The 16,020-nt window shown below is 39.8% G+C and overlaps 1 protein-coding gene across 1 annotated transcript in view; it reads right to left on the bottom strand.

Moving 5' to 3' along the window:
- ABCA12 (ATP binding cassette subfamily A member 12) overlaps nucleotides 1-3,143 on the bottom strand; it is a 215,645-nt gene extending 212,502 nt beyond the window's left edge. Inside the window, exon 1 of the mRNA XM_010372163.2 lies at nucleotides 2,657-3,143. Within this exon, the coding sequence (XP_010370465.2) occupies nucleotides 2,657-2,725 (69 nt within the window). The 5' untranslated portion in view covers nucleotides 2,726-3,143. The remainder of the gene's footprint in view (nucleotides 1-2,656) is intronic.
- Between the last annotated feature and the right edge of the window lie 12,877 nt (nucleotides 3,144-16,020).

Below are 16,020 nucleotides of genomic sequence, written 5' to 3'. Positions count from 1 at the left end.
TGGTGATGCTTCCATTTTTTTTACCATTAAGTAAGGACTATACATTTCCTGTGCCCATAGCTTAATTTCTGTTTTTCTGTGAGTAAAAGTATATTTTGAAAGTATAATTTTTAGAATGATTATGAGTATAGAAATATAAATGCTTGCATTTTAAATTATTTGATGGATAACCAAGTCCAGTGCCTACAAAAACACGCTTCTTCTCAAATTCATATGTACCTTCATTTCACATTTTGTCTGTCTTCTAATTTGCCTTTATACAATTTTTTTCATTTTATCCCCCTTTAGATCTTTAATTCCAACTTTCCAACCTCTTATTCCGCTCTTCCTTTTTAAGTGCAATGCTATCAGACATATATCCTTCCCACATGTGTCTTCAAGTATTTTTCCCAATATGGAGAGACAGAGCTGATGCTAGGCGAAACTGTGAAGGAAATTTATCTTTCTTTGCCCTTTCACCCTCCACTTGGAATTGTCCTTCCTTTTCCTTTTGCATCACCATCTTCTATAGGTCTCTCTTGTCCCTCTGGTTGGTTATAATGGATTCAGATTGGCCTTCTGTACTGTCCCAAATTTTGGACTTTTTCTGACCTCGCTCTACCATGAAGACTTATCTGTCCTGGTTTCCATTTGTTTAAGGTGCACTTAAGATCTGAATCATTCCCTCTCCCAAAATGAACTAATGGCTCATGTATTCTCCCTCCGTAGGAAAAATATAGTTACCAGAGTTTATTTAGGGGTTTTGACTAGATGGGAATAATGCAAGGTGTCATGCTTGAAAAACTTTTAATGTATCTGACTTGCATCTCCCCTAAATATTTCACCGTGTCCAGCAAACACTGACTAGAATGAAGAGAAACCCTAAAGGAGAAAATTGATATACCCACTACTTTCAAAATGAGGAAAAAGACTTGTCATTAAAATTTCTAAAGATAAAATTTCTCAATGAAAAACAAACATATTCACCTGAGATTTGGGTGGGTTGTTTTCCTATAACTTCTTTTACACAAAATAGAGTTGTAAAAGAAACAGACCTCAGCATTCAGATTACTGACAATAACATATACAGATTTTAGTTCCTCCGTGTTTTTGTTTTTAGCTATTGAATTTTTATCACTTACAAACTTTACTGTATGTAGATTTCTTCCTTTTACCCACAGTATCTTCTCCTGAATTTCCTTTCATTATTAATCTGCATAAAATCTGACACACATTGCTTCAAATCCCTCACTAATCTATTTGCTAAGCAGTGTCACCATTACAAAGCACTTTGAAATACATTAGCACATTTGGTACTTCCCCCAATATGAGTTAGATGTGGCAGGCTTCATGGCACATGTAACTAATCATGCCACATCTAACTCATCATGCCACATCATGGTGGGAAAACCAGTGCTTAGAGAAACTGTCTTAAGCTACTTAAGTTACATGAGGAGCAGTGGCAGGGGCCCCAACTCACATCCTCTGACCTCATCCACACACCCAGGATCCTTTCCCTGCTAATGCCACACAGAATCAACCACGAGATAATTATGGGGAGTTTTTCTTCAGTGTTTTTTTTTTCCAGTTAAAAAACAAATAAAAACATGAATGAGTTTATAATTTTATATTCAAACCCCACACCCATGCAATCACATGCCTTAGGATTTTAAAACCCTACCCACAAAATTCACAAGGGTAAGTGACATCTACGTCCTCCTCTTACTACACACATCAAAACACTAAAGTAAAGTGTCAGGCACTCCAAGCCTAGAGTGAGATAAGGTGCATAGATAAAATGCTGGTTTCTGTGATGCATATTATTTGCATAATATGTACATTACTCATTCAAGACTGGGAATTACCACTTTAAAATAAAGTATATTGAATACCTTTTTGGATTTCCCTGATTTTCAAACATTCTTCTGAATATATAACAATTCCCAGAAACCAATTCCATTCTCAATCATCCTGGGAGCCATCTGATGAGGATCGAATAGCTAACTTTGTAATTAGAATGCAAACATTAACGTAAGAGTACAAAAAAGACGTTGCAATGAGCAAGAGAAGATAGATTGTAGTAGTAAAGCTAAGTGATTCAATGATATTCTTGAAACATGGCACATATACATACTTTTGTTTGGCATTCCCAGTAAATGATTCTTAGATACTAAAATTTATCAGTAGCTTTTCTATACGAATAGACTTCAAACTATTTCTGTTCTGTATTTTACCTTTCAATCAAACTTTCTATGGCTTTTGGTTTTCCAATATATTTCTTCCCATTTATTGTACATTTCAAATAATACTCTTCTTTCCTCTATCCCATTTTTAACTAAATTCATTAAGAAAAATTCTGGAAGCCTTTTGGCTTGAACCCAGAATTCAATGTTCCAGTTCAGCCAGTAACAAGTCATGTTCTTTTTTTCGCCCAGGGCATGTCCTGATTTACTCTTTTAATTTACTGAAATCAAAAGGCTGCTTTTGGGGGCATGTTAAGACTCGCTCCATTAGCTATAAGACAGATGGGGGATGAATTCTAAATATATTACTTCCTGCTTTGGAAAATGCGTTTAAACTCTTCTGTTTTTACTTCTCATTAACATCACCTTTTAGGATTACCTGGCGTATTGCCCCATGACCCACACTTCCACACTGTTTTTTTTTTTTAACTCACCGGCTGCCTTTTTACACCTAGCCAATTTTTCCAGACCAGGATCCGAAGCTGATGAAACTGGGAAGCCATCCTTCAAACACTCCAAATGAGAGATTTCCTCTTCTTTTCTCCACTCCACAAATGAAGAATTGATGCCCCGTCCAACTTGCTGTATATCAGGGTATCAGTACCCCTTTCACGGCATAGCTTCCTTGAGAGCTGGGGTAAGAAACCCACGGTTCTTCTGTTTCTGCTGGATTTTTCCCTGTGGTTAATCCTTAACCAAGAGGCACTTCTCAATCAATGCTTCTTCCAAAAGAAGGACCCAGATCAGTATCTTTGGGTGGCTTATGCTTATTTTAAAATAATATCCAGGTGCTGCTTGTTGCACGAAGTCCAGACTCAAGAGAGAATGAGGATCATTCAGATAATGTCTAAGAGGGAAAAAAAAAAAAGCGGCAGCTGAGCCCACACCACCTACTCTCCATGAAATTAATTGCCTATCCACACCTTAGAGAGCATGTCACCCGCACTGGATGCGTCACAGGAATTACAGGGTGGGACCCTTGCCAGGCCAGTAGGACTTGTCCTACATTCTCTTGTCTTCTTTCCTGCACACAGTGTCTGCTCTAGCTGAGGCAGGGCACAGAGAGCATTTCACAGACACTGGGCCCAGTGGCTCTTTAATATTAAAGTGTCATTAAAATGATTTAAATCAATAAGGCCATAGCTTAGCTGCAAAGCTCTGAGCCTCAGCCCATCACTAGATATACTAGGGAAAGTATCCATCTTTAACTTAAAGTTGAATGTTTCGATTTTGGGGGAAGTGACTATGTTGACCAGGTCCCACCTTTCATCACAATGTACTCAGTTAAGCACAGTGCAGAAAAGGAAAGGTAGGCTGTAGGGGACATAAATGACAAACTGGAGTCCCTCAATTCATGAGTGGAGATTCATGTGTCTATTACAGGCAAGCCACATTGTTTCAGGCTCTTATAGTGAAGGGGGACGCAGGGTGATCCAAAATATTTCTATTTCCTCTTTCCATGATACATTCCTCCCTCTCTAAGACCCTGCCTTTCAAAGTTATCCCCAAGTTGACATCTTCAATGAAACCTTTTTGGATATACCCCATAGAATAGATTCTCTTGCCTTTGAGTCTAGCATCATTCTTTGTTGCCCTCTCTCAAGGAACTTAAACTTTTTGCACTATTTTTATTTGTATATGTCTTATTTTTCCTACAAGATAATAAATTATTTGAGGACATGGACTATATCACAGTACTTTACATATCATTAGTGTTCAATACTTGCTACTGAATGTAATTGACTAAAATACTGGAACCAAGGCTAGTAGGGTGAAGCTCCCCTTTGATCCTCACACCTATCCTGACTAATCCAGACTCTACTTGCAAAATCCATTAAAGCATTAAGTGTTCGCCCTTCAACAGGCACGGTGGCTCACGCCTGTAATCCCAGCACTTTGGGAGGTCGAGACGGGCTGATCACTTGAGGTCAGGAGTTCAAGACCAGCCTCACGAACATGTTGAAACCCCGTCTCTACTAAAAACACAAAAATTAGCCAGGTGTGGTGGTGGGCACCTGTTATCCCAGCTACGTGGGAGGCTGAGGAGGGAGAATCACTTGAAACCAGGAGGCAGAGGTTGCAGTGAGCTGAGATGGTGTCACTGCACTCCAGCCTGGGCAAAAGAGCGAGACACCATCCGGAAAAAAAAAAAAAAAAAGGAATCTAACTCAGGTCCTGCCTCATAGTAGGTGGTCAATTAATTCTTATTAAATAATTGGGTAGCAACGTTTGCTAAGGACTTATTGAATCATCCTAGGAGTCCTATTATATAGAAACTGCCATTATTCCCATTTTCAGTGGAGGAAAATGATATTTAGAAGTGCCATAACTTGCCGGAGTTCACCTAGTTAGCAGTGAAGACAGTGGGAACAGCAGAGAAGGAACTCAAACCTCGTTTCTGTACTTTCAGTCTCTATGCTATGTTGTCTCCAGTCCCATGTATTACACTTCACAGGAAGAGCTGAGAAACAAATGAACATCAGGGATTTTCCCTGTTTCTCTAGGGGGGGGCCTATAAATCACTTGTAGCGATTTTTTTGGAAGTACAGCATGAAAAATTATTGCCAAAATGAGTGCACAAAGAGTAGTTGCTCCAGGAATTCAGGAAAAGGAAGGATGCTCTTTTAGGCTTCTTGATAGAGCCTCACGGCACTTCCCAGCCTGGCTCTTGTCGGCTTCATCCGTTGTCTCTCCACCTTCAGCCATCCCTCCTGCCATCTGCTAGAATACTTTAGATGAGGACTGTTCACTTTCAGGCTTTGGTCACGCTGTTCCCTCTGCCCAAAATGAAATTGTGCTCATTCTCAAACGACTGACTCAAGTGTTACTTCCCCTCTGAAGCCTTTTCCAGCACTTCCACCCACCACACCCCCACCCCTGGCTGAATTAATCACCCCTTCATCTGTTTTCTCATAAAGCTTTGTTCGCACAGATAGTCAACTCCCTTATTACCTTCTATTATAGTCAGTCTGTCTCTCTGTCCATACTCTGAGCCCGTTGCGTACAGGGTCCATGTCTCATGGAACACTACAATTTCGAGATAAATTCTATATTCCTGAATGGTGAGAATTCTGACCCAGCTAAATCTAAGAGCTGGTCAGAAGTAGTAGAAGATAAAGTTGGAGAGTTAGGGACCTAAAGCTAAGGAGAAGATGTCATATTGTGGGTTTAGAATGAAACAGTTCCTGGAAACTCTTCTTAAGAGAGAGAGTATGATAAAGCCAACGCTGTGGGATGATGAAAATGTTAGTAGAAAGAGACATTGACTGAAGTTGAGACTTGAAATCCTTTTTTTTTTTTTTTGAGTAGAAAAAACAAGTGAATTGAGTTAGTGATGATGTAAAGCAGTTCAGAAATTTTAACAGCAACCAGATTATAATTTTACTCCTTCACCTCAACACTGATTTTTGTGTATAGCATCAGTGACAACTCTTTTTTTTTTTTTTTTTTTTTTTTTTACCATTAACTTACTTTTACGTTAAGGTGCAATGGATACTCATTGCCTACAGAATCTGATCTTTATAATAAACCTGTGAGGTCAACATTATTATACCTACTGTATAGGTGAAGATGCATAGGACAAGTAGCTTCCTGAGGTCACACAGATGATGAGTGTCAGAACAGTAATTTGAACCCAGGTTTCTGTGTCTGCAAAGTCTGTTCTCCAACAGGCCCTCATAAAGCAAGCATGGGTAAGGAAACACAGCAAGTGCACGCATTTAACCTAGGTAGAAATGTGCAACAAGTTGGGAAATCGAAGCTAATTCATGGTAAAAATAACAGCATCCTTCTTTTACAAGAAGGGTGAGACTCCACCCAAGGATTATAATAATGAGGCACCAGTTGCTAATACCTCATTACCTAAGATCCACCTGCGATGTAAGATGTTGATAACTGAGGCTATGAAGCAGGTGGGTGTGAGGAAGGTATCAGATTCAGGATTTTCAAGTGCTTTATCAGCACTGAGGCACTCCAATGATAATGTAGACAAAAGAATTGTGTCAAGAAGCAACTGGTAAAAATCTGATCCACAAAACCCGAAAACAAGACATATTTCAAGGGAGCTTTAAAAAGTCTCGCTCACTCCAAGCTGTTACAGAGCACCTTGTCCCTCCAAGGTTATTTCAATGGCACAGATTCCTCATCACAAATAACACAGTCATGTCAGAGACCAAGTCTGATAAATCAATTATCTTACGGCAATTTCAGGGTGATTTCCCATCATGCGAAGAATTACTCATCCACTCACTCAGGGTGAGTAATCATTTTCTTAAACTGGTGATGTTGAATTAATTAATTTTACTACATGTGTAGCTGTAATCTTGTGAGGCTAAGAAAAATCTGACACCTGTAAAATTTAGAATTTTTTGGCCAACCTATTCAAACTGATGGAAAGATATGGGGTAGAGTATTCAGAAAGATCATCTCCTCCTCTTTGCAATGTAAGTTTTAATAATCAATTCTCCATTTTAAAGGAAAAATGAAAATGAAAAATAGTATTTTTTCTTCTCAATTTATGTTTTTCCCCTCATAAAACCTTAAACAGCTTAAAAGACAAATCTGTATATTTATCTACTATCACTTGTTTCTTCATGGAAAAAATACAACAAACCAATTTTTGCATGTGTTTTAGTCTTTGATGACTGACCTGTTCCCAGAGAAATTTAAAAAAAGAATATCCCAATAGTAAAGATTTCTATAGCATACATTCTCTTGGGCACAACAGAAACTGTCTTAGAAAAGATTAATTTTGGCAGGGCGCGGTGGCTCAAGCCTGTAATCCCAGCACTTTGGGAGGCCGAGACGGGCGGATCACGAGGTCAGGAGATCGAGACCATCCTGGCTAACACGGTGAAACCCCGTCTCTACTAAAAAGTACAAAAAACTAGCCGGGCGAGGTAGCGGGTGCCTGTAGTCCCAGCTACTTGGAGGCTGAGGCAGGAGAATGGCGTAAACCCAGGAGGTGGAGCTTGCAGTGAGCTGAGATCTGGCCACTGCAGTCCAGCCTGGGCGACAGAGTGAGATTCTGTCTCAAAAAAAAAAAAAAAAGAAAAGAAAAAAGAAAAGGTTAATTTTATTAAATAAACTAGAAAATGATCATTTGTAGCATTTTCAAATTCTAACTTGTAAGAAAAATAAATCACCCAGTTATCTGTCCCCTCAATCTTGAGCAACACACAGGTTTTCTTTCTTTCTTTCCTCTTCTTTCTTTCTTTCTCTTTCTTTCTTTCTTTCTTTCTTTCTTTCTTTCTTTCTTTTCTTTTTTTTTTTTTTTTTTGAAGTGGAGTCTTGTTCTGTCACCCAGGCTGGAGTGCAGGGGTGCAATCTCTGCTCACTGCAACCTCTGCCTCTTGGGTTCAAGTGATTCTCCTGCCTCAGCCTCCCAAGTAGCTGAGACTGCAGGCGTGCGCCACCATGCCCAGCTGATTTGTGTATTTTTAGTAGAGACGGGGTTTCACCATGTTGGTCAGGCTGGTCTCGAACTCCTGACCTCGTGATCCACCTCCCATTTTGTATGTGCAATTACTACTGTATTACTTTGAAAGCATAAGGCTAGTGGGTAAAGGAACTGGTCAATAATTTCAATTCAAATCAATAATCAAACATTTTAGTTGAAAAGTCTCATTGAAGCACTAACTGATCAGCAATATTTTGTTTTTGTTTTTGAGACAGAGTCTTGCTCTGTTGCCCAGGCTGGAGTGCAAGGGCACAATCTCGACTCACTGCAACCTCTGCCTCTCAGGTTCAAGTGATTCTCCTGCCTCAGTCTCCTTGGTAGCTGACATTATAGGCATGCACCACCATGCCTGGCTAATTTTTAGTATTTTTGGTAGAGACGGGGTTTTGCCATATTGGCCAGGCTGGTTTCGAACTCCTGACCTCAAGTGATCCACCCGACTCAGCTTCCCAAAAGTACTGGAATTACAGACATGAGCCACCACGCCTAGCCTGATCAGTAATATTTTGCAAGCAGAGAAGGAAAGGTACAGGGGGAAATGAAAGAGAACAACTGATTGGCATGTATAGTGATAGCTGATAGCTTGACTCTTGAATAAGAGAATGTACAAATAGAGTAGGATAAATTCACAAGTCCACACTCAAAAATATCCATTTTTGTATGTGTTTATATGGATGTAAATATGTACCCATATATGCTTCTTTACAAATATGTAGCTAAAGATAAAAAGCATATGCAGAGGCCAGGCGCGGTGGCTCACGCCTGTAATCCCAGCACTTTGGGAGGCCGAGACGGGTGGATCACGAGGTCAGGAGATCAAGACCATCCTGACTAACACAGGTGAAACCCCGTCTCTACTAAAAATACAAAAATTAGCTGGGCGCGGTGGCGGGCGCCTGTAGTCCCAGCTACATGGGAGGCTGAGGCAGGAGAATGGCATGAACCCGGGAAGTGGAGCTTGCAGTGAGTGGAGATCACGCCACCGCACTCCAGCCTGGGCGACAGAGTGAGACTCTGTCTCAAAAAAAAAACAAACAAACAAACAAACAAAAAAAACATGCAAAAGTATGTAAAAAAAATTCACAAAATTTTAACCATTAGATAAGCACATATGGATTGTAAATGGAAAGAAAATGGTATATAATAAAAATGAAACATCTGGCTCTCCAGATATGCATTTTAATGAGTATTTTAATGATAGCATGTGACAAGCAGAACATATGGCCATTATACCAGTGAAGTCTTGCTACAGATAACTGGACAGAGATTTTGAATCAAATTTTGCCGCATATAGTTTCACCCATGGTATTTTTCTAAACACATCAACTTCTAAATTAACTAACTGCGCATTCGTTAATTTGTATTATGATTGTGAGCATCAAGTTTATATTTTAACCCTTTTCCAAGGGGGAAGTACTCCCATATAACACACAATAAATATATCTCAATCTAACATAATCATTTAAGTGGCAGGAATGACGTTAACCTTGCCCTTCTGTTACTACCTGTGATTTTTTTTCTGGACCATGAAATTATTTTGAAAGCTAGTTGTGACCTATATATAGACAATAATAAAAGAAGAAATTTGTCCAAAACATTCTGAGAGACTTGCACAAACTTCCCTACCACGGAGACTTTCATGGGAAACATAATCTCATTCTCACCTACAGCTTGACCCTCAAATCATCAGCCTTCCTCCAATAATGAAAGTTCACTGCTTAGAGCCAACAACCATTTTGTGTAGCACAAGGAGCCCATGAAACAGAATTCTGTTGACATCATGGCTCTGCAGCCTCAGAAGGTCATTGGCAAGATGCCACTTTGATATAGCAACTTCATTCTCTAAACTAGGGGCCGTGTGAGAAATGTCAAATCACATTGAAAGTGAAGGTACAAACTTACTGCAAGGGGAGAGAAAGCCATAGGGCTTATTGAAATAATTGTTTTGACTCACAAGGAAGCAGAGAATGTGGAGGGAAAGAGCAGAGGAGTTGTACTGAAGAGATAGGTGTCAAGGCCAAGCTACCACTTTCTGAGGGTCAATTGCTTTATCTAGAAAGTGGGGTGATAATTATTCTCAGCCTACAGGTTTACTGGGGAATTAAACTAAAAGATCAAACAAATATAAATAACCTAAAGGATAGTTGAGGCCCCTTCTGCCTGCTCAATTCCTGCCATCTGTGCACTGGCTTGGGTTAATACCCTATAAAACCCAGATGGAAACTCATTGGTGGTGTATATTAATTGAAAGCAAAACAAAACAAAACAAAAACAAAAAAACCACACACAAAGTATTCCGTGAGTTTAGCACACTTTTTTTTTTTTTTTTGAGATGGAGTTTCTCTCTTGTCACCTAGGCTGGAGTGCAATTGGCACAATTGTGGCTCACTGCAACCTCCGCCTTCCAGGTTCAAGCAATTCTCCTGCCTTGGCCTCCTGAGTAGCTGGGATTACAGGTGCCCGCTACCATGCCTGGCTAACTTCTGTATTTTTAGTAGAGATGGGGTTTCACCATGTTGGCCAGGCTGGTCTCGACCTCCTGGCCTCCCAAAATGCTGGGATTACAGGTGTGATTAGCACACTTATTAATGATTAGGGGGTGACAAGTTGTTCCATGTATATGGCTTCTCACCATCTCCCCAACTCAACCTTTTTTCTCTCCCCCTTCCCTTTCCTTCTTCTCTTTACTCCATTATTCCTTGTCCCTTTCTAGGACAATTAAATTCCTCTCCTTTCTGCTCAGTAGTTTAGAACCCTTCTCTGAAGCTTTAGTGCTTCCTGACCTCCAGACTCCAGAGGAACGCATTCACATCCAAACTTCTCAGTCACTAGAATAAAAGCTGTTCTCTTCACTACATGAGAAACTCTGGTAGCAGTTCCTAAAGTAGCAAAAATTTCACCAACTCTTTACACTTAATTACTATTATTATTGACTAAAATAATGCTTGATCACTTGGAACCTTCAGAACAATGACAATCAAGGAAGATAATGAGATTAATTCCACAGCAATTATTTCAAACTCAAAGTAATATTCAATTCACATCAGGACACGTGAAATACTGTCACTATCTATTTTTTCTTACACTCAAGGCAGTGTGAAGAGAAGTGTAAACCCCTCTGGGATCCCTGACATATTCTTAGGAGCCCAGAAATCCTTTCTGAAGATTGAGCACTTTGTTGCTTTCAGTATTTATAACAGCCTTTGAAAAATTAAAGTTAGCCTACTCGGCTTCATCTGGATGACCCAGTCTGAACAATTAAGTATGAAGCAATCCATCTGTGGTAGAAATGTTTACCCTCTTAGTGAATTAATAAGATTATCTAGCTTCTTAATATGGCAATGTAAAAATGACAGCAATTGTTACATAACTGCTATTGTAACTCACACTCAAAAGAATTGCTCAATTCCGTTAAAGTTATAAAAGTAATATGTCTCTTTAGCAATGATGTTTCCTAACTAAAATTTTTCTCTTTGTTTTAAATAAAGTCTTTCATTTTGAATCATGATATGGCAAAGCGAAAGTAAATACTACTTTAATTGCAGTGGGTCAGTGAGAAAAGAAGGAGGTGAACGTAATACAAAAATTATACATGCACAGCATGGGACAAGTACATACAAATGTTTTTTTAAATTATGTTTCAGCACAGAGCTGGCCTGCAGACTGCTGAAAAAGTCAGCAATAAATAACTTATTCATGATATTCTAAAAATTGTTTGAACATACATGGAAGTTTCTTAGTTATAGTTTAAATCAAGAGGAGATTTCTCTTTGGAAGGCTCTTATTAAACATAAAGTCTGAACTAGCAAACAAAACCTAAGAGTATTAATGGCATTATGTACAACTTACATACACATGCATTTCCTACATTTAGAATATACTGACTATACTAACTCTTCCTTGTAGGTTAGAGTCAACCATTTAAATATCCAAAGATATGAGGTAAATATTCACAGTTAATCCCTATGATTAAAGGGATAAAGAACAGAAAATTAGATCATGAGCAACACTGGAAAAACTCTGGGGGCAAACATTTTGAGACCTGTGATGACCTTTTGATGTGTCAACTTGGCTAGGGTTAAGTCTCCAGTTATTCAACCAAAGGCTCATCTTAGTGTTGCTGTAAAGGTATTTTGTAGGTGTGATTCAAGTTCATAATCAGTTACCTTTAAGTAAGAGAGGATCATCCTAGATTATCTGAGTGGGCCTGATCCAGTCAGTTGAAAGGCTTTAAGAGTGGAACTGAGGCTTCCCTGATAAAGAAGACATTCTGCCTGTGGCTGGAAGATTCGGCCCTGAAGTTCCAGCCTGCCTTTCCTGATATCCAGCCCTACAGATTTCAGACTTGCTTATCTAGCTCCCACAATTACGTAAGCCAGTTCCTTGCAAGAAGTCTCATCTCCTACTGGTTTATCTTCTTTGGTTGAATCTTGACTGGCCCCAATGACCTGATGACATGCAGATGTTCGGCACTCATAAGGTACTGATATCCAATACATATTTTAATCCAGCAGAACATTGTAGGTATTTAAAAACTAACACTTCATTTAAAAACATTTTTTACTTTTTAAAAAGTTTCTGAGACAGTTATGCCCGTATCCCAATACTTGAAGGGGAAAAAGGCACTTGCATTCATTTTTTAAAATAGCATCTACTTCTTATGAAGTAATGTTATTGATTATAAAACTGAGAAAGTTTTTTCAAGCAATAGCGGTAAACTTTACTGAACAATAAAGAGCCTGTAATGTAAGAAAACTTTAATGCAAGACAAATGGTCTTGGCAAACAGCCATTAATTGTAGGTACCAGCATGATGTCTCAAAACGTCAGATAGAACTGACTCAGGGGTTACACATCCAGAGAAGAAACAGAATTTGTCACTCTAGGAGAAACCAAGGAAGATTCAGAATGAATGTGGATCCATGATCCTCCCTTTTCCCAAATCTCACCAGCATCATGGACCCTGATATTCCAAGATTATAAAACCAACCCTCCATAAATTCCATTACCATCTGTTGAATTTTTTTATTTTATAATTTTTGTGCGTACATATTAGGTGTATATATTTATGAGGTATCTTCGATATTTTGATACAGGCATATAATGTGTAATCACATTGGGATAAATAGAGTATCCATCACCTCAAGCGTTTATTCACAGTGTTAACAAACAATCCAATTACACCCATTACCATTTTAAAGAGAATCATAGTGGGTGAGATAAATGTAAGACACTAAGCATTTATACCAAAGACACTGAGCCATAATATACAGGTTATGTAAACTGGAAAAGACTGTTAAACTCTAAATTACCAAGTTTCTACAATTGTTTTTATTCCACATTATCCAGTGAAGGAAAATCTTGTAAAGAAGATCTGATCTAGGGGCAGGGCATGGTAGCTCACACCTGTAATCCCAGCATTTTGGGAGGCTGAGGTGGGTGGATCACAAGGTCAGGAGATCGAGACCATCCTGGCTAACACGGTGAAACCCTGTCTCTACTAAAACTACAAAAAATTAGCCGGTCGTGGTGGTGGGCACCTGTACTCCCAGCTATTCGGGAGACTGAGGCAGGAGAATGGTGTGAATCCAGGAGACGAAGCTTGCAGTGAGCCGAGATCGCGTCACTGCACTCCAGCCTGGGTGACAGAGCAAGACTCCGTCTCAAAAAAAAAAAAAAAAAAAAAAAAAAAAATCTGATCTATTAAAGGAAGAAGTTATATTTATTGGCACATTTAAGGCAGTGTAAATACATTTTCAACCTTGTCATATAAGGGTCTTTTTAATGAAAGACCTGGGATTCAGAGTTTAAGTGATTTCCCAAAGTGTCCAGAAATATGCCTTTTATTTTATAACTGTAAAAGGAGTGGGGGGCGGGGGGCGGTTGTAGAAGATGAGTTAAGGTAGAAAAATAATGGAAGGGAGTGCATGGCATCTATTCCTTTTCAGACAAACTGGTCTGGACTGAGTTTGGATCCCTGGTACAGGGTTCAGAGTAAAAAGCTAATAGAAATGCTTACAAAATATTTTGTAGAACTCAGTACAAGCAGATTTTTTTTGATGCCCACGTGATAAACATATAGCATAAAATTAAAATAACGAGACTGGTCTTTCTGCAAAACAAACAGCCATTTACCATCAGGAATTAAGGGTCTGAGTCTTCAGACACCAAACCTTCTGGCAAAGTGCAAACTTGGAGGGAGGAGAAAACAAAGGGGAATCTGAAACTGTCCGGAACGGTTCCTTAATACAGCTGCAGTTTCAGAAGGTTTAGCAGTTCCTTGGTAAGGAGGAAGTTGATCTTCATGTCAGAATTCACCAAAGGTCTTATGTAGTGGAACTGTACTGAGGTTTGGCTTTGGCCTCATTATTCGACTCAAATCTGTTTGGGACAGCCTCAGCCTTTGGAAGATGAGTCGAATACCTGAGTAAATGTCATTTCAGACATCCCTGAACCTGTATGTGATTAACGGTTATGTCATCATGTATGTTACCAATATACCTAATCAGAATTACATTGTCATAATATAAATAAGACAAGTCATTTGGATTTATTATTATTCACTAAATTGTTCCTTTAAAATATTGGTACAGTTTCAAGATATAGTTTGAAGCGAAACCTGTTTATGTGTTTGCTGTATTGAAATTCTATGTTGGCCAGGCATGGTGGCTCACGCCTGTAATACCAGCACTTTGGGAGGCCGAGGCAGGCAGATCACGAGGTCAGGAGATTGAGACCATGCTGGTTAACACGGTGAAACCCTGTCTCTACTAAAAGTACAAAAAATTAGCCGGGCGCGGTGGCAGGCGCCTGTAGTCCCAGCTACTCAGGAGGCTGAGGAAGGAGAATGCCGTGAACCCAGGAGGTGGAGCTTGCAGTGAGCTGAGATCCCGCCACTGCACTCCAGCCTAGTGACAGAGCAACACTCTGTTTCAAAAAAATAAATAAATAAATAATAAAAAATAAAAAAAAATTCTATGTCAACTGAAATATAAAGGTATGTTTATCATAGCAAGGGTCAAGTTTTACTATTGTCAACTGAAACATCACAAGATCTACAAATCTAGAAAAGGAGACTTTACTTGTAAAGGGTTACAGCCTACAAGGTGGCCATCGCACAGGCTGGGAAGCACAGCCTCTCGCAATGACCAGAAACAGGCACTTTGAAGGAGGAGGAGTTGGGTGAGGAGCTTTATGCTGAGCTTATTGGCCAAACATACACATTCAACAGCTTACAGGAATTATGATTATTCATAAAGGTGGTCCTGACATGTGTATTGAACAAACATGCATATAACATATAAGCCATGTTCACTCTGGGGTGGCGACTTAACATTCAAGAATTAGACAGTCAGGCCCTAAACACCCAAAGATCTTTTCAGGATATAAAGGCACTCAAGTGTGCATCCTTTGTAAACCCATCAGAACCAGTCCTGGTTGGTGATCTTCTTAACAGAAGAAAATTATTAAGATCAGTCTCTTGTCCAATCAAAACTGTAGTTACGGCTTGTGAAACAGGGAGAGTCAGTTAGTCAGTGTCTGGTGGTGAGCTACAATTGTTTTAATATTGCTTATCTTGAGGCCAGTACTTGGTTAGCTGCTAGAGAAAAAGGAAAACCTTATGGCAGTTAGAACATAGTCTATTCTTTAAGTGCAGTGGTGTGTGACTTAACCTTTATCTGGCATTGCCTTAGGTCTTGGTACATTGTTGCCACAAAGAGTCCGTTTTGTCAGTATTATGATCTCTCTTTTTTTTTTTTTTTTTTTTTTTTTTGAGACGGAGTCTCGGTCTGCCGCCCAGGCTGGAGTGCAGTGGGCCGGATCTCAGCGCTCCACTGCAAGCTACGCCTCCTGGGTTTCCCTACATTCCCTGCGCATCCTCCACGTAGCTGGGACTACAGTGCCCCGCGCACATCGCCTGTCCGGCTAGTTTGTTTGTATTTAGTTAGTAGAGACGGGTTTTCACCGTGTTACCCAGGAATGGACTCCGATCTCCTACCTCGCCATTCTCCTGCCTCAGCCTCCGGAGTAGCTGGGACTACAGGCGCCCGCCACCTCGCCGGCTAGTTTTTTGTATTTTTAGTAGAGACGGGGTTTCACCATGTTAGCCAGGATGGTCTCGATCTCCTGACCTTGTGATCCGCCCGTCTCGGCCTCCCAAAGTGCTGGGATTACAGGCTTGAGCCACCGCGCCCGGCCCTATGATCTCATTTTTAACATTAATGCTGGTCAGCTGTTCTGTCTAAACGGCAAAACAAAGAGGATATCATGAAGTGTGTCCAGCCTCCCATGCTGTCATGGCTAGGAACTCAGTTTTTAAGGTTTCTCTCTCCAGGGTTCA

Source organism: Rhinopithecus roxellana, chromosome 14 (assembly GCF_007565055.1).
Source record: "Rhinopithecus roxellana isolate Shanxi Qingling chromosome 14, ASM756505v1, whole genome shotgun sequence".
Taxonomy (NCBI): Eukaryota; Metazoa; Chordata; class Mammalia; order Primates; family Cercopithecidae; genus Rhinopithecus; species Rhinopithecus roxellana.
The sequence above is the reverse complement of the archived record's forward strand: the minus strand, read 5'-3'. Positions and strand labels throughout refer to the sequence as shown.